Source organism: Prionailurus bengalensis, chromosome B2 (genome assembly GCF_016509475.1).
Source record: "Prionailurus bengalensis isolate Pbe53 chromosome B2, Fcat_Pben_1.1_paternal_pri, whole genome shotgun sequence".
NCBI lineage: Eukaryota > Metazoa > Chordata > Mammalia > Carnivora > Felidae > Prionailurus > Prionailurus bengalensis.
The window spans coordinates 95,820,812-95,847,963 of record NC_057349.1 but is presented as its reverse complement, the minus strand read 5'-3'; the positions used below and the strand labels follow the sequence as shown (position 1 = coordinate 95,847,963).

The following is a 27,152-nucleotide window of genomic DNA, read 5'->3' as shown; positions in this document are numbered from 1 at the left end:
GGAAAAAGAAATGTACTCTCTTCTATGACCTACTGTGAATTAGTTCTGTGCATTTAATAAAACTCATAGAAATTAATGAGCTTTATTAAATATAATTTTTTAAGTTTATTTGGAGGGGAGGGGCAAAGAGGAGGGAGAGAGAATCTCAAGCAGATTCTGTGCTATCAGTCCCCAACTCGGGGCTCAATCCCACAAATGGTGAGATCTTGACCTGAGCCAAAACCAAGAGTCGGACGCTTAACCAACTGAGCCATCCAGGATCCCCTTAAATATAATTTTTTTTAATTCCTCAAATATATAAAAGTTAAAATAAAATTCTATTTTCAGAGAAATGGGCACTAAAGACAAACTTACTATTTCCTATAAAGATAATTTAAAGGATTTTCATAATCTTTTTACATCAAGCTCTCTGGAGCTGTGTCTTTCAAGCCAACAGTATCTCCTATAAATTTGGAGTTTGGGTCACCAGCAATGTCTTTCCTCTTTTAGAGCTGTGATTAACTTTTATGAAGAGTGAAGCCTCAACATTTTCACCGTAGATTCTTTTACATACTCTGTGAATCATGCCAGCAACAGGTAGTAAGACTCCGGCTTTTAGAGTAGTTTGGAAATCAGGAGCAACAAGTTTAGTTAACACTTCAAGGACTGAGTCACTGATTTTTGGCAGAATTATCTCAAGTCAAGGGTTCCCAGGAAAACAAGAGTGCCCCACTGACTTCCTAACACATATGAACTCTTCATTCTTAGATATTCCCCTTCTCACAATGAGACATTTTAAGGAGCATGATTCTATTTTGGTTTTTGAAAGGATGATAGCTCTGAAAGCAAGTGGATAATTACATTTGTGTTGGATACTTCCATTCTGCAACTGACTACCTACCACACACAGATACACACATTCTATCAACTACTCATTCAAAGCTTTAGTTTTCTCATGGTTTGGTGAAACTATTATGAGCTTTGGAGTTAGAAAGACCTGGATTCAAATACTGCTCTATCACTTACTGACACTGTCAGATTCTATTTTCTCGATTGTAAATATGGGGGGTAAAATGACTTACTTAGCAGAGCTTTTATGAAGGTTAAATGAGATACACTGAATATGAAAGCAACTACCACATAATAGGTACTCAATTCATTAGTTCCTTTGTCTTAGTTATTCTTGAAAAAGGTTTTCTCGTGTTTACTTAACCCACAGGAGAGGTTAGAAATTAGGTGACTAAAAAGAATTCCCCTCACCCATATCCCCATGCCACACCCATTTTCCTCAGAAAACATACCCCCTTCCCACCCCCACACAAAAAAAGGAAACATGCCCAAATCCAACTGGCTGTTACTTTTGTTATTTGTTGATCAATTATTGAGTGACATTAAGATAAAAATTGGTGTTCCTCCTTGTTTAACATCTGCTGGCTGTGTACATTTATGGATGTGTAACCAGGGTGTAATTACACACTGAGGAAAGCAACCTTGTGAGCAAGGAAGTTGATGCATAAATTCCTGAGGGGTTTCTCTGTAGGAAGAAACTGCTTGATGATGAAGGACCCAAAGCCTCAATGCATCTTCAGCAGTTATCACCTAGATCTAGGGCTGGTTGTCCCCTTATGGGTATAAAAAAGGCTTTTAATAGAAGTGAAATAACAAGGGTACAATTCACTGCCAGCAATGTACTGGCTACTAAGATTTCTGGGTCAAAGTTCTTAAAACTTCTTATAGGATGATATTAGGACAATCACAAAATCAAATTGGTAAAAGTCAGAACTTGAGCAAGTGCCAGAAATTCAGTCATACTTTATTTTTATCTTGAAAAAAATCCAAAATCTAGTTTTAGGCTAGCTTGTTTAAACATGTTTACTGACACATACAGGAATACAAATGCTGTTGTTTCAATCTAAAGTATGCTCCAGTGAAGGACTCGGGACCGATGAGTGAATCTCTTTCAGACAAAATTGTTTTGGGTAGTTAGTACTAGGAGAGACTAGTTCTGCAATCCCACCTAGGAACAACTACATTTTCTTGTTGTGCAAACAACAACAACCTCTTAGTTCCTGGGAGCTAAACAGTGGGGAAGAAAGCCAACATTTGCAAGGCTGTAGAGCCAAGAAAGTCTGGCAATGCCTGGGGAGCCTCCACTGCACAGGCTTGAAAAGGACCAGTTCTTAGGTTTGCACGTGGCATTCAACATAAAGGAGGCACTGTATTTCAACACGAATGTCAACAGTTTGCTTCAACTGTTATGTCTTTTTCAAATAGCAGATGCAAATACAATCAAACTATGCTTTCATAAGATATTTATAAATCTACCGGTATTATCAAAACATTTAAATGACAAATGATGAATAAAGTATATTACATGTCATAGTACCAGCATTACTTCAAGCCCCATTAAGGGAGTCCTTGCTTGGGTATAATACGAATAGACCCTATAATTTCAAATTGACATTTTGTTGTTATAAAATATGGCTGTGCAAGTTAAAAATATTTTTGTGAGAACAGGAATTCAGTTCTTTTTAGTGGGGTGTTTTGGTAGTCGGTGAAATACTAACTCTAGCAGAAACTCTGAAAGTAATTGATATGTCAATAACCACACTATAGTGTATATACACTAGCTGAATAACTCGTAACTCAATCTTGCAATCCATCTCATGGTTGTTGGCTTATGAAACAAGGGGAAGATTTCCAGGGGAATAGTCATCACGAAGTTAGATGAATCAGCTGGGCTCCTATCAAAGGTGGTTACAGGCCAGGAACAGGGAGGCACAGTCTACAATCCAAGAGAACCAAAAACAACAGCTGCCCAGAAATCAGAAAACCTGTTTCAGGCCCACCTCCTTCACCAGCATTGCATGTTTTGAACTTCAATCTCCTCATGTTTAAAATGTGGGCATGGGCCTACCGCACAGAGCCATTATGAGCTTCAGGTGGGTTAAAATACCCGTAATGGTTTATAACCCTTCAAGTGTAGAGCCAAGATAAGGTAAAACTTGAATTCGTTGTCAGGGACCCCTCAGTGATAAATCAGGAAGTAAAACCAAAGGATTCAAGCAGCAGGACTTCTGGAGACCAAAAGTTAGAAGTGCTCCTTGCAGCTCAGCTTGAGGAATTCTGATATACCCCCTTGGCCTGGGCAGCAACTGTAAATTTTGAGGGTCGCCTGCCTTGCCTTGTACTGCTTGTGCCAAGACTTTGGGAGATGAAGGAGGGTATACAAACTAGGCCTACATCTTGGTTATGTTGTTTCCTGACAAAGGCTGGGCAGAAGCTCCAAACGCAGGATCTAGACACATTACTTTTGTATTACATACACTTTAAAATTTCTGCTTTAAAATTGTTTTTTTCTGGGGCACCTGGGTGGCTCAGTCAGTTAAGCATCCAACTCTTGGTTTCAGCTCAGGTCATGATCTCACAGTTCATGAGTTCAAGCCCTGCATCAGGCTCAGTACTGACAGTGCAGAGTCTGCTTGGGATTCTCTCTCTCTCCCTCTCTCTCTCTGCCCCTGCCCTGCTCATGCTATCTCTGTCTCTCTCAAAATAAATAAATAAGCCTAAAAATTGTTTTTTCTTCCAATATTTTTAATGTACTTATATTTCTGTGAATTTACATATTTCTCTCTCTACTACTTAACATAAAAATTGTCTAGTACCAAAATTAACTTGATTTCCAATATATATTATAATTTCTTCTTGTGAAACCAAAGGCCTAAACATACTCATTGTGGGAATATAAAGGAGGCAGCATCAACCACAGTGATTTCAATTTGCAGTGATTAACCTCAGGACTCAAGACCACCAGGTGAAGAATCCCAGCCCCAGATCTTATGAGCTCTGTGATGCTGACTAAATTACCATACCCTCGTGTGCCTCATTTTTCCTCAAAATGGGGACAGTAATAGTACCTACCTCCCAGGGATGTTATTAATTAATTGCAGTGAGTTAATATTTGTAAAGCGCTTAAAACAGGGTCTAATATATACCACGTATGTTAAATAAACTGCATCTTTTAGCCAAATCTTGATGGAAGACAATGTTTTCACAGACATGGTCTGAAGTTGTTATTATAAACCAAATGCTCCCTCTCATTTCTTATTTTATTTGGCATATGTTATTTTGTCTCTTGACTCCAGTCACAAGATTAAAGAACATCCAACTAGAGAATCCAAAGAACTATCAGGAGCTTATGCCACTCATTCACTAATTTGAAAAAGATGAGAAGGTGTATTATGTATGGTGTCTTTATATAACTATTAGCCAAATCTCTTGTACAAGCTGTTGATACTAACTTCAGGATGCCATAACCCTAATTTCTAATAAATGAGATTCAGTTAGGGTTGTTGGTTTGAAATGGCACACAACAATACTAAATACAGCCAACACCCACTTTCTTCACCACAGAATATTTTGCCAAGCTTAACAGCAACTTACTTTTACTTGTTTAGTTGCCATCTATGGGAAGGCAAAAAACAAAAGGCACTTGTTAATTCTGTGTTTCATTTTTCTGAGTTAGCTACAGGTTCAGCCTGTACTTGTCTTGTCTATAACTTGTTGGTAAGAGGAGCTGGGGACACCACAATGGACTTTGGATTCTCTGAGTCACTTGTACGTCCTTGGGGTCTCCTGGCACTTTGTCAAAATGTTCCCTTGTTATGAAGGGTCTCTGGTATTGCTTCATTTCCACTGAACAGGCCCATCCAGGAGACGTGCAGTGCCGTAAAGACAGCACTAAGCAAGTACTCATTCTCTAGAATAAGACTTTTCATAAATCTGAACCCTTGGAGGTATTATGATGAGGCATTTGAGTCAGCCCAATGCAGCTGTATTCTAAGGGAGCTACAAATGGCTTTTCTTACCACCCCCCACACATGTCAGACATTCATACACACTTTATCTTTAAAACTTACTTTGGGATAAGATTTTGAATTCACATTTCAATTCCATCTTCGGAAAAAGCTGAGAATTCATTTTTCTGAAGTGAATATGTGGAAAGACAGCTGTTGGATGTGCCAGGCAATTTAGTATGAAAATAAAGATATTGTGTGTGTGTGTGTGTGTGTGTGTGTGTGTGTGTGTTTTAAGGAAGAACACCTGCTTTGAGAAAATAGGCAATGCTGGACTCTCCTTGAAAGAGACTCCAGAATCTCTTGACAAAGATTGAGTAGACACCAGGTTAGCTCTTTGGATCTGTAAATCTATCTAAAGAATGTTAAGAACCACTTATTTTCAGTCTATAATTTTAGAATGTCAACATCATGTTGACATCATGTATAATTTCAGCCAAGGTTTCAAATGAGTATGTCACATTTCAAGCCCAGTCTTTCTTCCTAGATGTCAAAATATGACAGAAGAGCTGAAATAATACAGTCTCAGGCTCTAGATATTTTAAGGAACTGGAGAAAATTATTTAAGCATAATCCAGAATACATGATTCTCTTTGTCTTAAATGCTACTATGAAGATAAAAGTTTCCATGAGCACTGGGTATAGTTTAAGATGATTATAACCTCAAGAAGATTTGGAGCCTCTGATGATCTTCATATCAGAGGGAAAAAATTGTCATTAATTATTCAATATGAGTAAAACATCTTCATCAGAGAAAAAAATTTCTGCTTCTTCAAATTTCTGATCCTTCTTCTGACCTTAGGACATTTGATTAAATCTTATTTTAAAACTTATTTTTGACAGAGAGAGAAAGCTGGGAAGGGGCAGAGAGAGAGAGGGGGGGGAGAGAATCGTAAGCAGGCTCTGCGCTGTCAGCAAAGAGCCCAACATGGGGCTCAATCTCAAAACTATGAGATCATGACCTGAGCTGAAATTGAGTTGGACACTCAACCGACTGAGCCACCCACTTGCCCCTAAATCTTATATTTCTGCCCTTCATGCATCACCATATGCTACTTTATTCATTTTCATCTGTATGCTCCATTCTCCACTAGTGTGCAAGTTTCTTAGGAACTATGACCACTTCTGATTTCATTGTTCTATTTCGCAGTACCTGATATAGAGTAAGTGCTCTGTAAGTGTTTTTTTGGTCATAAGAAACTTCTCTAGAATTTGATCGGTAAACATTTCAATAAGAAGATACAAAAAGGGGCACCTGGGTGGCTCAGTTGGTTAAGTGGTGGACTCTTGATCGCGGCTCAGGCCATGGTCTCACGGTTCATGGGATTGAGCCCATGTCAGGCTCTGTGCTGACAGCATGGAGCCTGCTGGGGATTCTCTCTACCTCTCTCTCTGCCCCTTCCTGGCATGTGCACACACACTCTTGCACTCTCTCTCTAAATAAATAAAAATTTTAAAAATTATCATTTGATTTAAAAAAAAAGAAGATGCAGAAGGGAATTTGTGCCAGAGAATAATCTATCATTAATCCTAGAAAAATGATTTCATGAACAGAATCTGTAAATCTTTTGTACAGTAAGTACAACATGAAATGGAGATTAAGCATTATTTGATAAAAATTTCAAGGTAAACAGAAATACATGCAATTCAAGATTCAAATTGTCTTACCAGAAATCATTGTTTTAAAAAAATAGATCAATTTTTTCTGCATGGACATCCCTGAAACACACTGACCCCTTAGGTGAACTCAACTTTAAGACAGACATGTGTTTTTCATATTCATAGTAAGATGGGCATTTTGAATGAATATTTGGAGTTAGAAAACGAATTTCAATATCTAGTATGTTTGCTGCATTGCTTTAATCATGGACAAATAGTAAAGCAGTGATTTACTGTCTTGTCCTTCCAAATAAGATTTATAACTAAAAGCTAAAAAAGAAAAAGGAAGTGAATCCAAGCCCAGCAGTTCTAAAGGTCTCCAAGAGCATGTATATCACTTACATATGGACTAAGAAGATCATGACTGAAAGTATAGAAATGGATAAAGTACTACAACAACAGAGAGAAGGGGGAAAGAGTTAGTCTATACTGAACTCTGATGCCAAAATCACTTCAGGAGAAACTCCTCTAACTTCAAGTATAAAGTTTACCTTTTCCTTCCTCACTCAGAGGTATTAAGACTTTTAAGTCACCGAATGCATAAAGGGCCACTCTTTTATAGACTAACAGGCACATCCAGATATCCAAAGGTACTTCAGGGCTTGACAGACCTAGTTACAACTCCTGGGCCTCTTAAGTTGCTTGACTCTACTTACAGTGTGAAAACAGATCTGTTAATGCTGCCTCCATTGCTCTGAAGACAAGAATCACAGCCATCACGGCCCCTGTCACTCTAGCTTCTACCACCTTTCATCTGTCCAGCACCTGCCTTGGGCTAGGCCCTGTGCCCCATTTTACATGTATGATATCTAATCCTCTGAAAGCCCCATAAGGGAAGTGCTGGCATCTCCATTTCACAGGTGAGGAAGCTGAGGCTTCAGGAAACTTGGATCCAAATGGCAGAGGCAGACCTGAAACAGTCTGTCCAACACCACAGTCTCTGCCTTTTCCACTGCAGAGCTACTATTTTGAAGATATATATTTAAAAAAAAATTATTTTTATTTTTTAGAGAGAGTGGGGCAGGGGAAAGGAGCAGAGGGAGAGAAAATCTCAAGCAGGCTCCATGCTGAGTGTGGAGCCCTACACAGGGCTCAATCCCACAATCCTGGGATCGTGACCTGAGCCGAAATCAACCGTGGGACACTCAATCGACTGAGCCACCCACGCGCCCCTCAGAGCTACTATTTATTGGGCATCTGTTCTCTTCCAGGTGCCATGCCAGTTGCTGAAAATATATTAAGTCTCCAAAACAATGCTCAGAGGTAGGTTGCAGATCATGACACTGAAGTTAGACCAGAGAAGTAACTTCCCAAGAAGCTCACAGCTAGTAAATGACGGAGCTCAAATTTAAATTCCCGGCTCATCAGTGGTGAAATAAAACCTATAATTTCAAATTCTTGCCTTTGGCATAAGCTAAATAAGAAAAGTAACCCAGTATTAACCGGTTTAGATATAACATTGGATAAAACGGAACCAAACTAGCCATGTCCTTTATGTTAGAAAATAATTAAACCTGTTTAGAGTCCTAAACACCAACCCAGCCATAAAAGACTGAAAACTAGAATCCACTTTAAGTCATGAAGACTAACACTCTACAGTTCCAGAGTGCTTTCAAATAACATTTTAAATAATTGTTCCATTTCTGAAGGAATCAAACATCACTTTATCCTCACAACATTCTAGTGATATATCAGGAAATAAGTTGTTTTCTCTCCAGAGAAGGGAAAGGTCCATTGAAGTACAGAAAAATGGGACTGTGTACTATCCAGAAACTTGAGCCCGCAAACCCTGACTTGGAGGTAGGTCTGTGCCCACCCAGTGAGGATGCTCTGCCCTCAGGCACTGGCTGCATTTTTCCTCCAAAGGAAATGAGGTCTGCAGATTTTCAGAGGATTACGAGGCTCCCCACCACTTGAGTTTGGCTCTTTGGCAGACAGCATTAATGCTTGCTTCTAGGTTTGGGGTTCAATTTAGTTTAAGGGTAATCATTTTCACTTCACTGCATTGACCTTTAGCTAAGAGCTAAATAAAGGAAATTATAGAAGGAAGCACCATTTCCATCATATAGCAGAAAATAAACACATAAAATTACTACAGACAAGGAGGTATAGGCAAGATAGTAGTTAGAAAAAAGAGAAGCAACCTTCCATTTACTGAGTGCTGAAGATGTGCCACTCACTGTTCTGAGCACTTGACATGTATCAACTTGTTCATTTTTATAACAACTCTTATTATGCCCCTTTTATGGATGACAAAAACCAAGGCACAACTTGCCCAGGATGACATGGCTGTTACACTAAGTAGATGAACAGGGATTTAAACCCAGATAGAGAATCCACACGCTGAACAAACTGTTTAAAAAATGGAGTATAATTCCAAACTTGATAAACACGTGCCACTAATGGCTGCTAAGGTAAGTCCTGCCACAGGTCGCCACACCCTATCCATATCCTCTCCACTGGACCTTTTAAGGCAAGACAATAATGGACTAGACAGGGGATAGGCTGCCCAGGAGCAGGAGGGCAACAGCTCTATTTCTATGAAAAAGAACATATTAACAGGGGCGCCTGGGTGGCTCAGTTGGTTAAGCGGCCGACTTCGTCTCAGGTCATGATCTCGCGGTCCGTGAGTTCGAGCCCTGCGTCGGGCTCTGTGCTGACAGCTCAGAGCCTGGAGCCTGTTTCAGATTCTGTGTCTCCCTCTCTCTGACCCTCCCCCGTTCATGCTCTGTCTCTCTCTGTCTCAAAAATACATAAACGTTAAAAAAAATTAAAAAAAAGAACATATTAACATGTTTTACGAAAAATGAGCTGAAAAAAAAAAGGGTGAATTTTAGGAAGAGAGGCAGCAATGTTCAAATTATTTGACATTAAAGAAAATGACCATCATTGGTTTTTAGAACATCCACACTAAAAGCTGAAAATATTGGCCGAACAGAAATCTGACCACAATAGACTTTAAACCTTCTTTGGAGTGGTAAGCTCTTCCAGGAAGGGAAGCATTTTTTTCCCCACCCAGCCTTATTTTTTTCTATTTCTTCCACTAAGATCTTGGCATTTATAATGACGATGATGATGACGATGATGATTTTACATTTACTGAGTTTTTACTTTGTATCCAGAAGTGCGATAAGAGTTTCACATTTAAAACATAAACTCATCTGATACAACAGCTCTCCATAATCACTATTACTATTTTTCCATTTTCTGAATGAAGAAACTGAGACTCAGAAAGGTGAAGCAACTTGCACAAAGTCACACAGCCAAGATACAAATTCATTCTTGTTTGCTCTAAAAGCCCATAATAGTAATCATATATGTCCAGCAAAAACACACGGCCACCTGACTGTCCCATCCCCATATACAGACAAAGGCCACAGTGAGCACTGCACGATTTGCTGAGTTCCACCACCTCAAGTCCTGGACAGAAGTGAATGGATGTGGTCCAGACAGCTCAAGAGAGCCACGCTGGCCAAGACTACCAGAAACCTAAGTGTGCCTTAGACTAGAAACAGGTACACTCTCTCAGAAGTAAATATAGTATTTATGGAGATGATCTAACTAGGAAAACATCCAAAGACAGACCAGTATGTTTAGTTTGGGGAACATTTGTTAGTACAAAGTTCATCACAGCTCTGAGGGAAAGAATAAAGCGCTTCAAGACTGAATGAAAATACAAGCTACTTGAGAAGAGAAGCAAAAGCTCCTATTTTAAGTTTTAGTCTAAAATGGATTTGCATTTGAAAATATTGTCTATGGCTGTGTATGATTCCATTTTGATAGACAGGAAATTATGGGAGCATGTCAGAGGGAAAAAACCATCAAGGAAATGTTTGAAGTATCTATGGAGGTAATTGGAAAAACACTTCAATGATGGGTACATCGTTATTAAGTAACATTTTTTCTAAAGAAATTTCAATTTCAATGAGCCTGGGTGGCTCAGTCGGTTAAGCGCCCGACTTCAGCTCAGGTCACGATCTCACAGTCCGTGAGTTCGAGCCCCGCGTCGGGCTCTGGGCTAATGGCTCAGAGCCTGGAGCCTGCTTCCAGTTCTGTGTCTCCCCTCTCTCTGCCCCTCCCCCGTTCATGCTCTGTCTCTCTCTGTCTCAAAAATAAATAAACGTTAAAAAAAATTAAGAAAAAAAGAAATTTCAATTCGTAAGTGAGCACAGGAAGTCTTTGAATAAAGAAAAATATGTTCTATGACAACGAATTGTCACCGTGGATGATAAAAATATGAGCAAAAATAAAATGCCTTCTCTCTCAGCACTCCTCTCCCATCCCCTCCCTCACACATACTCAGAACATCCTGAACCACTTGGACTTCTCAGCAAGTGCCATGGTCTTCCCAGTGTTGGTGATGCTTATAGTGCATCCTCAGCCTGGAAGTCGTGGCTCCTCCCCTTTTCTGTCTGATTAAACTACTCAGCCTTCCTCCTCCGGGAAGCCTTCCTGGGTCCCCTCTTCTGTCCTAACATCTATCATAGGATTCATCCCACTGTTTACTTGTCGGTCTCCACAAGAGACTAAGAATCCTTTGATTACAGAGATCACTCTCATTGCTTTTTATATCCCAGCACTTAGTTAAGGCGCCCAACACAGTTTTACTGAGCCAATAAAAACACATTGCAAAGTTAAGACTCTTTTAGAAATGAAAGGAAACTATATCTAAAATGCGAATTTTGCACTATTTTATTCTGGCCCTCATAGTTCCTAAGGGTGTACTTAAAATATACGCACAGCAGGATTTACTGGATATTGCCAACTGTCCTTCATTAAAAGTATTTTATACCCCCAAACCACAGAAACATACTGGTACTTCAAACAGATTATTGTTCAACGAATGTATCAATTCAAATAGTATAACAGTAATCACACAAAGTGTTGATAAAAATTTAAAGAGCATAGTGGCAGTTATATTTTAAATAACTAGGTGCTGCCTAGTGCTGCCTAGTTCTGACACTGATTCCAATGGGGACAAGCCATTCACCTTTTGGTTTCAGGTTCTCCACCCATAAAAATGGGGATAATATCACTGCCACTTCCTCCTCCTTTCAGGTCCTATGAGGCCAATGGAGGTCTGTAAGAGTGGAGATCTTCACTATTAATAAAGGCACCATTATCAAGGTTCCTATTCACTCAGGTGGCAATAATCCTTCCCTACCGCACCCCTTCTTAGCAGGTTAATAAAGTCTTTTCTTGCATAAAGTCTTTGCCAGTCAAAACAAAAGGCACATGGGTGGGCACAAGTTCCTCTCGCTGCTGCTTGGTCTGAGCCAGAAGCCACGAGGAACCCGAGGCCACGAGGACCCGGCAGAGGCCGCGTCTGTGCCCCTCTGGACCCCGTTACACCCCTGCCGGGTGAAACGGACTCTGGGCCTTTCCCCCGCTCCGGGTGGGGAAGAGCGCGGCTGCCGGTGGAGACGACTCGTGTCATGGGTCATCATAGCCCGGAGTAGCTTGGGGGAAAGGTCGTGCGACTCTAGGGCGCGGGAGAGGAGCTTACCTGGCTTCGCAGAGAGGCGCCGGGGGCGGGTGTGGAACGAACACCCCACAGTCCGACGGCGGAGGCTGCTGCTTCTTCTTGGAGCGCCAGATGTGGAAAGGGGTGTGCTTCTTGGGGGTCCTGGACGGACCGGACTCCGCGTGGTCGCCCTGAGGTGGCGGCGACAGTGGCATCTTCTTGTCCGCCTCCTCCGCCGCCCGGCCCTTGTGGAAGAACATACCTGGGCGCCAGCTCGCCCGCCTTTCCCAGCGCGCCGTCGGACCCCGCCCCCTCGTCGCCGGTGCGGGGGACGGCAGAGGGTTAGAGGACGAGGACCGAGCAGCGCGCGAGCAGCCTGGCAGCCCGAGCCCTCCGGGCTCAGGCGACTTCTCGGCCGCGGCACAGCGCCCCCACGCGGCGAGGGCGGCACCCGGCGCGTACCCAGGTGCGGCGCGCGCGGTGGGAGCCACAGGTGGAGTCGACACGCCCCCGGTTCCCACCCTGGGGACGCCCGGCAGCCGTGGAGCAGCGACACCTGCTGGACTCCCTGGGAACTACCTCTCCTGACACGGCATCGCCGGCTCTGGGCTGGGAGCCAGAGCTGGGTCGGATTTCGACGGCGCCCCTGGTACACGGGCCATCCGTCGCCTGCGGAATTGTTGGCCACTTGCGGCCTGTGTCAGGCTGGCGGGATGAGTGGCTTACCCAGGAGCCCCGCCTGAAGAAGGATGGGAGAGGCGCATCCCGTGGCCGGGCCACCCGGCAATTAGGACTGTTCCACTCTGACCTTTGGGTGGCTTGGGCAATGTCACATGTTGGCTGGCTTCCGTTCTTTTTTTGTAAACACGCGTGCCAACTCCTCTCCTCTCCCTTCAAGAGTCTAAGTAATTAATTTGTATTTGCGTCTCATAAATCGCAAAAGGATAAAAAACAGAAGGGAATTGGGTATATTCCCCAGTTCCCAAAGGGCTCCCTCACGGTGAATTAAATGCCAGTCCCAGGAGGTTGTCATTATCTGCTTTACTGTTAATGGCTTTTCCTTTCTTAACCTCACAGTTGTGCTTAAATAGCAAAGAACTGATGTTTAAGCAAAGGAAGCGCATGAGCAATTATTAGGGGGCATTATTAGAGTATAAAGAGCTCAAGAACCTAGCATTGCTGCTTAAAAATTAAATGCAGTTCCAGTCGTCCCTCTTATACTTCAATACCTTCTTTTCTCTTTACGGACCCAACTCATTCACTCCCTCCTTCGTTCATTCACTCATTCATTCAAGGAACATTTATTTTTATTTAGGTTTTAAATACATTTTTATCAAGAAACAACCTACATACGGTAAAGCAAACGCACAGATCGTAAGTATATAGCTCAAATGTTTACATATTATGTGGTTGGGGGTGTAAAATGGTTTTAGTGAAGGACAGTTAACCTTGTCTCAGAAAATCCTTCTGTGTGTGGCTTTTAAATATACCATTATAGGGGTGCCTGGGTGGCGCAGTCGGTTAAGCGTCCGACTTCAGCCAGGTCACGATCTCGCGGTCCGTGAGTTCGAGCCCTGCGTCGGGCTCTGGGCTGATGGCTCAGCGCATGGAGCCTGTTTCCGATTCTGTGTCTCCCTCTCTCTCTGCCCCTCCCCCGTTCATGCTCTGTCTCTCTCTGTCCCAAAAATAAATACACGTTGAAAAAAAAATTTAAATATACCATTATAAAAATATAGAGTATTTCCAAAACTTCAGAAGTCTCTTCTGTCACCTTCGAGTGCCTTAGTGTCTGTCTTACTTCTGCAAAAGATAACCATCCTTCTAAACTTCATCACCAGAGGTTAATTTTGCCTCTTCTGGAAGTTCATATAAGTGGCATCACAATATGTACTTTTCTTGTGTCCAATTTCTTTTGCTCAGTATTAGTCTATAAGAATCATCCATATTGTTGCATGTAATTTTTCATTTTGAATAAAAAATATTGTGCACTATTCTGTGACATGAATAGACCACAATTAATGTATCCAATCTGTGGTTGGGCATTTAGGTTGTTTGGGACTATTATGAATAAAGCTGATATAACATAAGCACTTTTGGGGGGATATATATCTAAGAGTTCAATCTCTGTGTTACAGGGTATGCAAATGTGAACATGTGTAAATTTTTTTGCTAATGCTCAACATTACTAAAGTTTGCCAAGTAATTTTCCAAAAAGGTTGTCAGTTTATATTCCTTTCGGCAGTGTTTGAAATTTACAGTTTTTCCACATTTTCATTAACACCTACTATTATCAATCCTTTTTATTTTGGCCATTCTGATGAGGGCGTAGTGGTTTCTCATTGCAATTTAAATTTATGTTTCCTCAAAAAAACATTTATTGAGTTTATTTCATGCTGATTAAATGCCCAGCCCTGACTTGGCATGAGTTGAGTGACACTGACAGGTACACAGATGACATACATCAAAAGGAAAGAGAATTAGCAGAGGAATGTACAAAGCGTTACGGGAGTTTGGAAACATTACTAACACAGTCTGGGAGTCTGGGAGGGAGGAAGAGGAGTGGTCTGCCGAGATTTATTATAAAAATGGTCCTTGAACTGATACTTAAAGGGCAAAGGGAACAGCAAGGAAAGGGGAAGAGAAGGGAAGAAGGAAGAAAGGGAAAGGGAAGCAAAGGGGGAGAAGGGAAGAGGGAAAAAGAGGAAATCTCATGCACACTTGCTCAAATATTTTCAAGTTCAGAGATTCCATCTTTTATTCCTGACTCCCCCAAACAGCATTCTTCAAGCCACTCCCCCTTTGAGCCACCAGTTCCAGATTTGGTGGAACCAAATCTGGAACATATTTTGGTTAACACACTGTGCACAATGCATGCACATTATTTATTTATATACCTGTGTCTCATAGTAGCCTGAGAGAAACTTAAGGACATTTCTCATTTATTTTTATATTTTCAGCACATAAATGCTCATTAATTGAAATACTCAAATAAATTGGTACACTAACTTAATTGGATACGTAGAATGTTTCAGGCACAGTTCTTTTAGATTGTACACTTTGTTGTTTTCTTTTCTTTTTTTTCTTCAGGAGAGAGAGTGGGGGAAGGGGCAGAGAGAGAGGGAGAGCGAGAGAATCCCAAGCAGGCTCCATGAGAGGCTTGAGCTCACGAACCGTGAGATGACTTGAGCTGAAATCAAGAATTGGACGCTTAACTGACTGAGCCACCCAGGCGCCCCTAGACTGTACACTTTGAAAAAGCAAAGATCCCGTGTGTCTTTTTCACTGTAATCTCTCCAATGACCAGCACAGTGCATGGCACAGAGTAGGCACTCGATGTATAATTTTAGTTGAATCATTAAGAAATCAGGTCTATGCATAGAAGCATAACATACAGTACTCATGATAAATCTAATGAGGGAAGCAAGCACCTTCATACTATACAACTTGATTAAATAAATGACAACTTGCACAATAAAACGCGCTAAGTGTTCTAACCAAAGTGCTTCACTGTTTTTCAGTCCTTGAGAAACAGATCTACTTGGGCTTGTTTGGGCGATGAATTAATTTATCCCAGCATTTAGGTGGCCCACGGGATATCCCACAGAGCCAGAGAGCCAGACCCTGAAACCCAGCCATGGCCAGCCACCACAGAGAGCCGGTCTAGCAACACTGCTCTCCCCTCTCAGCACAAGGAGCTTCACACAGGCAGTGCTGTTCCTATCGCCCCAAGAATCAAAGGCCTGTTCCAATCACTCTCGATAGACCATCAGCCTCCCCCCCCACCCCCCACTTACACATGTACTGTGAAAGGAGTAAGAGTTTCTAAAAGAAGAGTTTTATGAAGGCATGTCTGATGTGGGGGAGTCTGGGTCATTTAACAGCTTCCTAGCTGCAAGGGAAATTAAAGTTTTCTGGATTTTACTTCAGAGAGATGAAATTCATGTGGCTGAAAATCTGCCAAACGTAGCACATCCCATAGCACATAACACAGTCTAGGCCCCCAAAAGCATGAAAGATGGTCACTGCCAGAGGAAAGGGCAAAAGGCTATGGGAACACAGAAGTGACTAACTCTGTATGGCTCAGGGAAGTCATTAGCAAGGAGGTGACTGGTTTATGAGCTGTGCTGATGAATAAGAATTTACCAGATGGAGAAGGAAGGGCTGGCAATCCAGGAAGAGTAAACAACATGGGCCAAGTCCCAGGATTGTGAAAGGGCGTGCGTTGTTGGTGGGGAGTAGTGAGAAGCTTAGTGAGGTTGGGGGGAAGGAGGATGGGGTGGGGCAGGCAGAGTGGCAGGAGATGACGATCGATCGTGGAATTAGGTGGGGCCAGATGGCTAAGCACTCATTAAGCCATGCTTTTAAGGAATTAGCTTTCAGGCAATAGGGACTGAGGATACATTTTTAAGTCGAGGAGTGACATAAACAAATTTGGGATTTATAAAGTGTACCCTGAATGGAGTGGAGCAGGGTGAAACTAACTGAGGAAGACCAGGTAGGAAGTTGCTACAAGAGGTCAGGTGAGGGCGATAGGAGCCCACACCAAAGCAGTCGGGTGGGAATCTGAGAGGAGGGTACGTGTAGGAGATGGAATCACTAGGGATTGTGATGAACAAAGAAGGAGAAGCAGTCACGGATGACTATGAAATTAGGTTTCCAGGTTAGGTAAACGGACGGAGGTGAAACCATTAACTAAAAAACAGTAAAACGGGAGAAAGAGTAGGTCATGAAAATAAATTTGGTTTTGAACATATTGAGGCTGAAGTGCTTGGTGGCTATATGAGCAGAGATTTCTAAGAACTCATTGAAAAAGATGGTTCTGGAGGTCACAGGTCGGAGCTACGCGTCATTGAACAGGTGGGAGTTGATGCCATGAAATTGAATAAGACCACCCAGGGCAAATGTGTAGAACAAGGAGGAACAAGGTCAAAACTCTGAATAATGCAAACATTTAACTAACACTAACATTAAGACGTAGGAGGATACCTGGCACAGAGTGTATCCCTTTGGCAAGGTCATGTTGTTTCTGTCTTTAGGATTTTACTGAATAGATAGAGGTGGGGTCCTCTTATCTATCTTATAATGCCCTTCACACTCCTCTCCCTCTATCCAGCAATCGGAGGTCCATCTCTAATCTCCTCTCATCCTCCAAGAGGCCAACTCCCTCTAACCTACAGGGATTATTTTTTTCTTTCTCTAGACTTCTGTTACACGTTCTATCTGAATTTAAGTTGACATTATGGTAGATTGTAAAAATGCCCACAATTCTCCACTCTTTCCATAAAGAAGCAGGGTCTCTTTTCTCACTCCCTAAATCTGGGTTGGCTGTGCCTTATTTTGGTAAATGAAACGTTAGCACAAGTAATGCAAGGAGTACTTGAAAAGATCTTGCACACTGGGCTTACCTCCTTGCTTCTCTTGGAATCTTACTGCTATATGAACATGCCTAGATTAGCCTGCTAGATGATAAGAGATGCGTGGCCAAGTCACCCCCATCACTCCCTTCTAACAGAGAGCCACCTGTCACAAATGTGAGTGAGACCATTTGGGATCAGCCAGTCCCATTTAAATCACCAACTGGTCATTGACACATGGAAGAGACTATTAGAGATTAGTGGAAGCTGTCCCAGATCAGAACTGCCCAGCAGAATCATGAGCTAACCAAATGGTTGTTTTAAGCCACTAGGTGTTGTTGTTGTTTGTCTAAAAATATTTGCTGCAGAAAAAAAAAAAAAATAGTGACCTGGAATAAGGTCAGTAAAGAGCCAACTCAGTTGCAAACACCATTTGTATTTTAATGTCAGAGATATAAAATGAATGGAAGCTGTGGAAAATCCTGAGCTCTCACATAAAGATTCAATTATATTCAAACTACGTAATAAGAAAATGCATCTCAGCCCAAAGCAGTCACAAAGTGTTTACTTGAATTGGACCGATTAAAATCTACTTAAAAATCATTTAAAGAGGTGGAACTGGGAATCCTCAAACTGGCCTTAATATCACCACCATTTTTAGAGTACACTTGTATTATATTAGAAAGATAGTGTTCAATTAAGTCACTAAATTTTGAGGTAGTTTGTTATGCAGATACTAATCAGATACTAGCAGATTAAAATCTGTTCCCTTCAACTACTATTTAGGTGAGCTCATATTCTTGACGTCTCCAACGTACAAATTAGCTGTACTTTGTAAGTCAGTTATTTGAAATTTGGAATACATTGCCTCATGGAAACAGATTTATTTAGAGGTCCACTTCATACACTAGCCCACAGGAGTCAATTTAACATATGATGGAGCCCAAATACCTTATTTTAATGCAAAGCCATAGAACATAATTCCCTTATTAGTAGTGTTGACTTGGGGCACCTGGGTGGCTTAATTGGTTAAGCATCTGATTCTTGATTTTGACTCAGGTCATGATCTCATGGTGGTGAGATCAAGTTCACACCAGGTAAGTGTCCATAAATAGTTGAATGGATAAAGAATATGTGGTATGTATACACAGTGGAATATCACTTAGCCATAAAAAGGAATGAGATCTTGCCGTTCATGACAACATGGCTGGACCTAGAAGGTATTATGCTGAGTGAAATAATTCAGAGAAACAACTACAAGACGATTTCACTTATATGTGGAATTTAAAAAACAGAACAAATGAGCAAGTAAACAAAAAACCAAAACAGAAACAAATTCATAAATACAGAGAACAAACTGATGGTTGCCAGAGGGGAAGGGGTGAGGAGGATAGACAAAGTAGGTAAAGGGATTAACAGGCACAAACTTCCAGTCATAAAATAAATAAGTTATGGGAATGAAAGGAAAGCATAGGGAATACAGTAATATTGTAATAATTGTGCATAGTGAGATAGTAACTACACTTACCGTGATAAGCATTTTGTAATATAATTGTCATCTCACTATGTTGTACACCTGAAACACAAATAATATTGTATGTCAACTATACTTCAGTAAAACAAAAAAAAACTTAGCACTCAACAAAATACAGTTTACAATGTTCTACATCCAGTAAAAATTACTAGACAGATAAAGAGGTAGGTAAATAAGGCTCATAAGCAGGGGAAAATTCAGTCAGTAGAAACTCATCCAGAAATGACAAAGACGATGGAAATAATATACAAAGCTTAAAACCATTATTGTAAATATTCCCAAGCATTTAAAGGAAAACATGAACATAACGAAAGAAAGGAAAAATAGAGAAAAGAATCAAATGAAATGTCTAAAGGTGAAAAAAAAATGTCATATCTAAAATGAAAAAACAGGGGCGCCTGGATGGCTCAGTTGGTTGAGTGTCCAACTTTGGCTCAGGTCATGATCTCAGTTGGTGAGTTCGAGCCCGGCATTGGGCTCTGTGCTAACAGCTCAGAGCCTGGAGCCTGCTTTGGATTCTGTGTCTCCCTCTCTCTCTGCCCTTCCCCTGATTGCACTCTGTTTCTGTCTCTCTCTCTCTCTCTCTCAAAAATAAATAAACATTAAAATAAAACTTAAGTGCAGAAAAAAAATGATTCACCTAGGATTTTTTATCCAGTGAAAATGTTCTTTGAAAATGAAGACAAAAATTAAGATACACTTAGAGAAACAAAATCTGAGAGAATGTATCACCAGTAGACCTGCACTATGAAAAAATAAAAATATTAAAAATAATAAATAAATAAAATATCAAAGGAAGTTCTTCAGCTGAAGGAAAATGATTATCAGACAGAACGTAGATCTGTGATTATCAGAGAGAACATAGATCTATATGAAAGAATGAAAGCATATTAGAAATGATAACTATATGGGTAACTACAAAAGGCATTTTTTTCTCATTTAAAAATTTGTACAAGAGAGCTGACTAGAGTAAAAATAATAGCAATGTACTGAGAAGTTTATGACATACTTAAAAATAAAGTTAGGACAAAAATAGCACAAAGGAGCAGAGGTGAGACATGGAGGCATGGGGGGAGGAGGAAGGGAGGAAGAGAGAGAGAGAAAGGTACAATGAACCCCCATATACTTTCACTCCGGCTCATCAGTTGTTCAAAATTTGCCACTTTTATTTTCTCTCTCTCTCTCATGTGTTAATTCAGCAAATTTTCGTTGAATTATTTGAAGATAGTATGCTGACATGAAGATACTTCACCCATAAATACTTCAACGTGTGTCTCCTAAGTACACGGATAATCTTCTACATAACCATGATACAATTACCACACTCAGAAAATATAACATCATTATAATACTGTCATCTAATATAAGTTCATATCACATATTCCCAACTGTCCATAGACCACATGTTTTGAATCCAAAATTGAGAATCCCTCCCAGAAGGAAGTTCCCCAGCACTAGGATTATATCTTTCATGTTCCTGTCACCTCTCTGGCACCACAAAAAGAAAACTTGGTTTACTCTCATCTCTACTGAATTTCAGCTATTCTTTTGTGTGAATGTTTCCAAGTCAGGTGTCCATTTGCATTTATTTCTGTGACTTAATATTTATTTGGGTATTTCTTGGGTTACAGTCCACTTCTCCCATGAGAATGTTTCACAGGGTAGAGATTGTTTCCCTCTAACCTCAAATGTATTCCCAGAATTTAGCAAGTGTTTGTCACATAATAGGTGTTCAATAAATATTTTTGGAACAAATGAATGAATGAAGTCTTTAAGTTGTGGAAATACCTCTATTTCTTTTATGTTTCTCTGCATGACATAGAAGGGGCCCTCCGTGGGAATGTAAAAGGTCCTTGTTAACAGAAAATATTCAACTGTTCAATTTCACTGTTCCTTTTGTACTTTCCTTCAACATTTAGAGAGCAGAAAAGGAATACAGGGAATATTAGATTTGATCTCCAAATCAGTACACCAAAATGTAAGAATCTAGTTAACTATGGAGAGAACTTATTTCTGTGGCAAAGGAAGAAATTTTTTTTTCATAATTTTGATATAGCCCTCTAGAACAATTATTTACTATGCATTTCCTAAGTGTCAAACACTGTGCTAAATACTTTACATGCATTTTCAAGTTTTATTGTTTTATTTTTTAAAGTCAGATTTATTTAAGTGTACTTGACATTCAGTAAAATTCATAGTTTTTTTGTGTATACTTGTGTGAATTTTAACAACCTCACAAAGTTGTGTAACTATCATCATAATCATCACCTCTTATGTCCCTTTTACACATGTTATTTAATCCTCCTAACTACTTTTTTTAGGTATTTATATTCACCATTCTTATTCTGGGAGGAAGAAAAACTAAGGCTAAATGCAATTGAGTAACTTATGTAGCATACATAGTAGGTGGCAGGGCTTGGACACCACACAAGGTCTGTTTGACTCTGAATCTCAGGATTCAAGTAGTCGGCGTGCCATTATTAAGTTGTGGTATTCCATTTGTCCAGCGTTGAATTTCCCATTTTGTTATACAATGGAATGACCATAGAGCTGTGGCAACAAGAGGAAATTAAAGTGAACCTTTAAAAAATACAAAGGATACAGTAAATGAATTACAAGGTAAATATTATGTCAAATTAGAGATACACACTATCTTTTTTTAAAAAAAAATTAATGTTTATTTTTAGAGAGAGGGAGAGCACACATACAACCGGGGGAGGGGCAGAGAGAAAGGGAGACAGAATTTGGGACAGGTTCCGTGCTGTCAGCACAAAGCCAGAAGCAGGGCTCGAATCCACAAATCCTGAGATCAAGACCTCAGCTGAAGGAGGATGCTCAACTGACTGAGCCCTCCAAGCGCCCCTGTATACTTTCTCTTCACACAAGATTAAAGCAAGTAAATTTTTAGCTCATTAATATGGTAGTAAACACTTGTTTAGTTTGAATTTTAACTTCACTTCACAATTGAGGACTCCATGAGTCCCTTGCATCTAGAAATGCGCTAGGATAAAATTTGGGGTTTGGTGACTGCCTGACATGTTGGACCCAGATAGTTCCTGTCCTCATGCAGCTTACCGTCAAGTTTCACAGATAAAATGATTATCTGCTTTATGACTTTATTCAGCATTCTGACATGATGGTAGTTACAGCTAGATCCTGGCTCTGCTCTGGCCTCCCTGATTTCCAAAACCCTCTCTACCAACAGTGGCAAAAGTGAAAAAGCAGCGGAAGCCAGAGGTCAACCAGAAGGTCAGAGCCACCTTTATCACACCCTTGCATGACGTCAGCCTCAAGCTGTCGGAAACAACTAAGTAGTTCACGGCTAAAACCTGGTCTGTTTTAGAAATACATAAGCTAATAATCCTTAAAACATGGAATATAAAATATGTTGTCCCTCCTCAAAGTTGAAACTCCAGAAGGCCACACACTTGTTGAGCAACAATGTAATCACTCAGAGCATCAACAAAACTCTTTCGCAATTGCCTTTAAGCCCTTTATATTTTATCAAGAAAGCTTTTAACGCTAGAAGTAGACCAATATTTCCATTGCACGATCTAATGCCAAATATGTTGCCTTGAGCTAATTATATATCCATATTCAGCACATATGTTTGTACCTAGATGTTTGCTTATAGTCACAAAATTTTGTTATTCTCCAATCTCTTCTACATTCAATCAAGCCTCTGCGGTGTCTGGTGATGCTGTTATTACAAACATCATTGCCATTAACCGACTTTGAGTCCTAGGAGATGCCTGCTGAAGATTATCCCCTTCATTGGTATATAATGAATATTAATGCTAGAATAAATTTAAGAATGCCTAGAGAGAGTGGTTCATTGGTTAATCATAGACAATCCTCACTACATGAATAAAGCCTGAGTACATGATTTAGATATGGAGATTTAATGTAATAGAATGATCATACATCATGTTTATTTCAGTACATTTAGTGACAGCAAATTTATTTTTCAAGGATAATTTTTTTTAACATAGAGTAGAGGTATCTAAAGCCAAAAATAGTTAATAAAGTAGATGACCCAAATAAGTTACTTGTTTTTTTTTTTTTTTCCGGGGGGAGAGTATAAAAATTAGCTATGTTTATAAAGTAATGTGAATTGTTTTCCTTGTGCGTTTCTTTAACTAGGTTTAAAGGCAGTTGCAAAAGAGTTTTGTTGATGCTCTTAGAAATTTCATTATTGTTCAACACGTAAGTTGTCTTCGGGAGTTTCAACTTTGCGAAAGGACAACATATTTTATATCGTTATGCTTGCTTGAAAAGGTCACCCAACTTTATAGTTATACCTTTTTTTTTTAAGTTTATTTATTTTGAGGGGGGGGGCAGAGAGAGAGGGAGAGAGATAATCCCAAGCAGACTCCATGCTGTCAGCATAGAGCCCAATGCAGGGCTTGATCTCATGAGCCATGAGATCATGACTTGAGTTGAAATTAAGGGTTGGACTCTTAACTGACTGAGCCACCCAAGTGCCCCTATAGTTATACCTTTAAGCTAATGGCCTTAATTCAAGAAACTAATTTTGTCTGTAAAGAGAATTGGGAACTTGGGAGTTAACCCTGGAATTTTTAATATATGCATCCTTAGTCAATCAATAAGCATGGTTCAGGGCACCATTAAGTGCTATGTGGGACCCAAAGTATCTTTTAGGAATTTAACATCTAGTTTAACATAGGACTAGTAAATATTAAATGATTTGATGACAAAATAAAGAAGTTGTTGCTTTGATGTGAGTTTTCAATTATTATTGTATCATTAGCTTACTAGTCGAATGAATAAAACTAATAAATTTCATTTTTTTTTCTATTCCTTGGGTGGACCTTGATCTACTATTACTCCTTCTCTCTTCCTTTCATGGCCTAAATAGCTACTCAGGACAACACCCATACCTTATTTACTGAAACATTCAAATTGTTTGGACGAGGCCTATCCTGCAACTAACTAACATATGATAGATTTACATACCACATAGGTTAAGCATTGCCCTTCCATAGTAAATTGAGAACATTATGTAATTATTCCATATGAGTGAGGATTTTGCAAGAGAGGACATAATTATTATATGAAGAAATGAAATGAAAATAATACTTCTCATTTGTATTGCTTACTAACTTGTATGAACTACATATTCCTGGATTTTTAATTCATATTTGCCATTTTCTGAAAAAGGATTTGAGACAGGTGAGTGCAGTGTAGATAATACATAAGCAATGGGCTGTGTAGGTTGGTTTCTGTACTCAGAACTTAGAATATAATTTTATACCCTGTAGTAATAACATAATAAAAGTGGTTTAAATGTTTAAGCAACCACCTTCCAACACTGCTTACCTTGATAGTTGTGGGTAATATACATGAGTGAAGTTAATGCAGGAATTTCTATAATTTCATGTCCAGAACAATCCGTATCAATGTGGGCTGATTGTTCTGACTAAAAGGACCAGGCAATTCAAAGCAAAAGTTAGTGTAATTGATTTTCCTCCTACTGAATTGACATTGGCTACGATGTACCAATTACCTAAATTATTGGACTCTGGATTCATGCCCATTATATCAGATCTGAAACAGGTTGTCATTTTGTTGTATTATTTTTTAAAGATTTTTAATTTTTTAAAATATTTATTGATTTTTGAGAGAGAGAGAGATGCAGTTTGAACTGGGGAGGGGCAGAGAGAGAAGAAGATACAGAATCAGAAACAGGCTCCAGGCTCTGAACTGTCAGCACAGAGCCTGACATGGCGCTCGAACTCACGAACAAGGAGATCATGACCTGAGACACCTAGACGCCCTAAGATTTTATTTTTAAGTAATCGCTGCCCCCAATGTTGGGCTCAAACTCACTATTCTGAGATCAAGAGTCACACGCTCCTCTGACTGAGCTAGCCAGGTGCCCCAGATTGTCATTTTAAAAAGTAGAATTAAAGGGCACCTGGGTGGCTGAGTCAGTTAAGTGTCCAACTCTGGCTCAGGTCATGATCTCACGGTTCGTGAGTTCGAGCTCCATGTCAGTCTCTGTGTTGACAGCTCAAAGCCTGAGACCTGCTTCAGATTCTGGGTCTCCCTCTCTCTCTGTCCTTCCCCCACTGGTGCTCTGTCTCTCTCTTTCAAAAATAAATAAACATTTTTTAAAAAGTAGAATTAAGTGAGGTCATGTAGTAGACATGGTCATGTAGCCCAATATCCATGTCACCTTCTTTAAAACATTACCCTGATTATATCTGAGATCAGAAATGTACCCAACTAAAAATACTTGATATTCCAGTCTCTCTTCCAGATGGGAGTGTCCATTTGACACCATTTGGCCTAAGACATACAGATGGATGCCCCTGGGCTGGGTTTGCCTTCCTAAATAAAGTAGTAAACCTTTAAGAGGAAAAAGTCTCTGGCCTGCATCCTTTTCATTTTCTTGTCTTCTTCCCTCCTGGGATATGAATGTTATGCCAAAGAAGCATCTTATAAATCCATCTTATGACCCAAGAGATGGTGGGGCGGGAAGACAGAAGTATCCTGCGACAATGATGCCATCATGGAGCCATTACCCCAGCCCTAGTTATTTACCTCTAGGTTTCTAATGTGAGAAATAATACATTTCTATTTTGGTTGAGTTTTCTGCCATCTTCAAATTACACAGGCTAAAAGCATAAGAGACTCTTAAAAACTGAGAACAAACTGAGGGTTGATGGGGGTTGGGAGGGAGGGGAGGGTGGGTGATGGGTATTGAGGAGGGCACCTTTTGGGATGAGCACTGGGTGTTGTATGGAAACCAATTTGACAATAAATTTCATATATTGAAAAAAAACAACAAATTACACAGGCTATAAAAGTGCCCTAACTGGTTGACCAAAAAATGGTAGCTATTCTCTGTGAGATTTGGTGAATAGGAAACATTTTAGGAAAGCTTTAATTCATTAATAAATTGATATGAAAACACGTGAGAGAGGGGAGGCTGGCTGGCTCAGCCGGTAGAGCATGTGACTCTTGATCTCAAGGTTGTGAGTTTGAGCCCCGTGATGAGTGCAGAGATTACTTAAAAAATTAAAAAGGAAAAACAGGTGAGAGAATCTAATGGAGGGAGGTAAAAGCAATGATATTATTAATAATTATTATTATAGTTAATCTTTATTGAGTGGTTACCATATGCCAGGCACTGTGTTACGTGTTACATGTATGGTATCTATATCTCACTTATTACTTTCAGCAATCCTATGGGGTAGCACTAGAGTTATCCCTATTTTATAGGTAAGAGGAATGAAGCTTGGAAAAGTTAAATAATTTGCCTTCGGTTACACAGCTAATTGGTGGTAGGGCTGAGATTCTGGTTTTTTGTTTTGTTTGTTTGTTTGTTTGTCAGGAGGTTGGTTCCATCTGAGACCTCTCATGGCTTCCTTCTCATTGTGTCCTCACATGTCATCTGTGTGTTTGTGTCCTAATATTCTCTACTAATGAGGATACCAGTCGTAGTGGATTAAGGCCCACCCTAAAGAACTCATGTTAACTTAATCCCCAAATAGTGTGTCACATCCTCAGGTGCTGGGGGTTAGGGCTTCACCTGGCCTGGGATTCTTAACATCATGCTGTGTCTCTCCTTAATCTTCCCTACTTCCCACAACTCCATAGCCAGATGAGAAGATAAGGCCCAAATATAAAGGGGCAGGATGGGAATTTGAGTCAGTCCAGGGATAAGTGGGCAAAGATTAGTAGCAGAAGAGAGTTGCCCAAAAAGAAGTAGAGGAGAAAGCATTAGCTCACAAAACAACATCCTGTTTTCTAAATGAGTCTCAGATTATGATATGTAGGCAACAAAAAGCAAGGCAGGAGCAATTTATGATGAACAGAATTAACTGTTAATTCCTAAATATGAGTAAATGAGTGCCAGGAACAAGAGAAATCTGAAAAGGAGGAGGAGTGGTCTGAAATCGTCACTAGGAGAGGCAAAGTTATAGACTGCCCTGCAGAGCTTCTTGATTGAGAAGGGTAGTTTACAGAATTGGACTTGTACTTACACTGATGTGTATGAACTAAATGATGGTATGTGCTCACTAAAGTGTAGTTGTGACCAAGAGAATACCCCTCACAGACCTCTAGGTGTGAGTGAAAGTGGTTGACCAAGGGCCCAATGTGAACTCTGAAATCCACGTTTCCCGCATGCTGCTCATGGCCAAGACCAATGAATGAATATGGCCCAGACTCTAAGGCAGTCCTAATCCTAGGAGACACCCTCTCCCCTGATTGATGACTTTGGCTTGAGGATTCTTCAACATTCTTTGCTATGCCTTCCTTAGGCTGCAATAGCTGAC

General features: G+C 40.2%; 1 protein-coding gene across 1 annotated transcript in view; it reads right to left on the bottom strand.

Annotated features, from left to right (window-relative positions):
* Positions 1-12,216, bottom strand: part of CRYBG1 (crystallin beta-gamma domain containing 1) — a 186,685-nt gene extending 174,469 nt beyond the window's left edge. The window contains exon 1 of the mRNA XM_043592034.1: positions 12,001-12,216. Coding sequence (XP_043447969.1) covers positions 12,001-12,173 — 173 coding nt within the window. The 5' untranslated portion in view covers positions 12,174-12,216. The remainder of the gene's footprint in view (positions 1-12,000) is intronic.
* Positions 12,217-27,152: the final 14,936 nt, after the last annotated feature.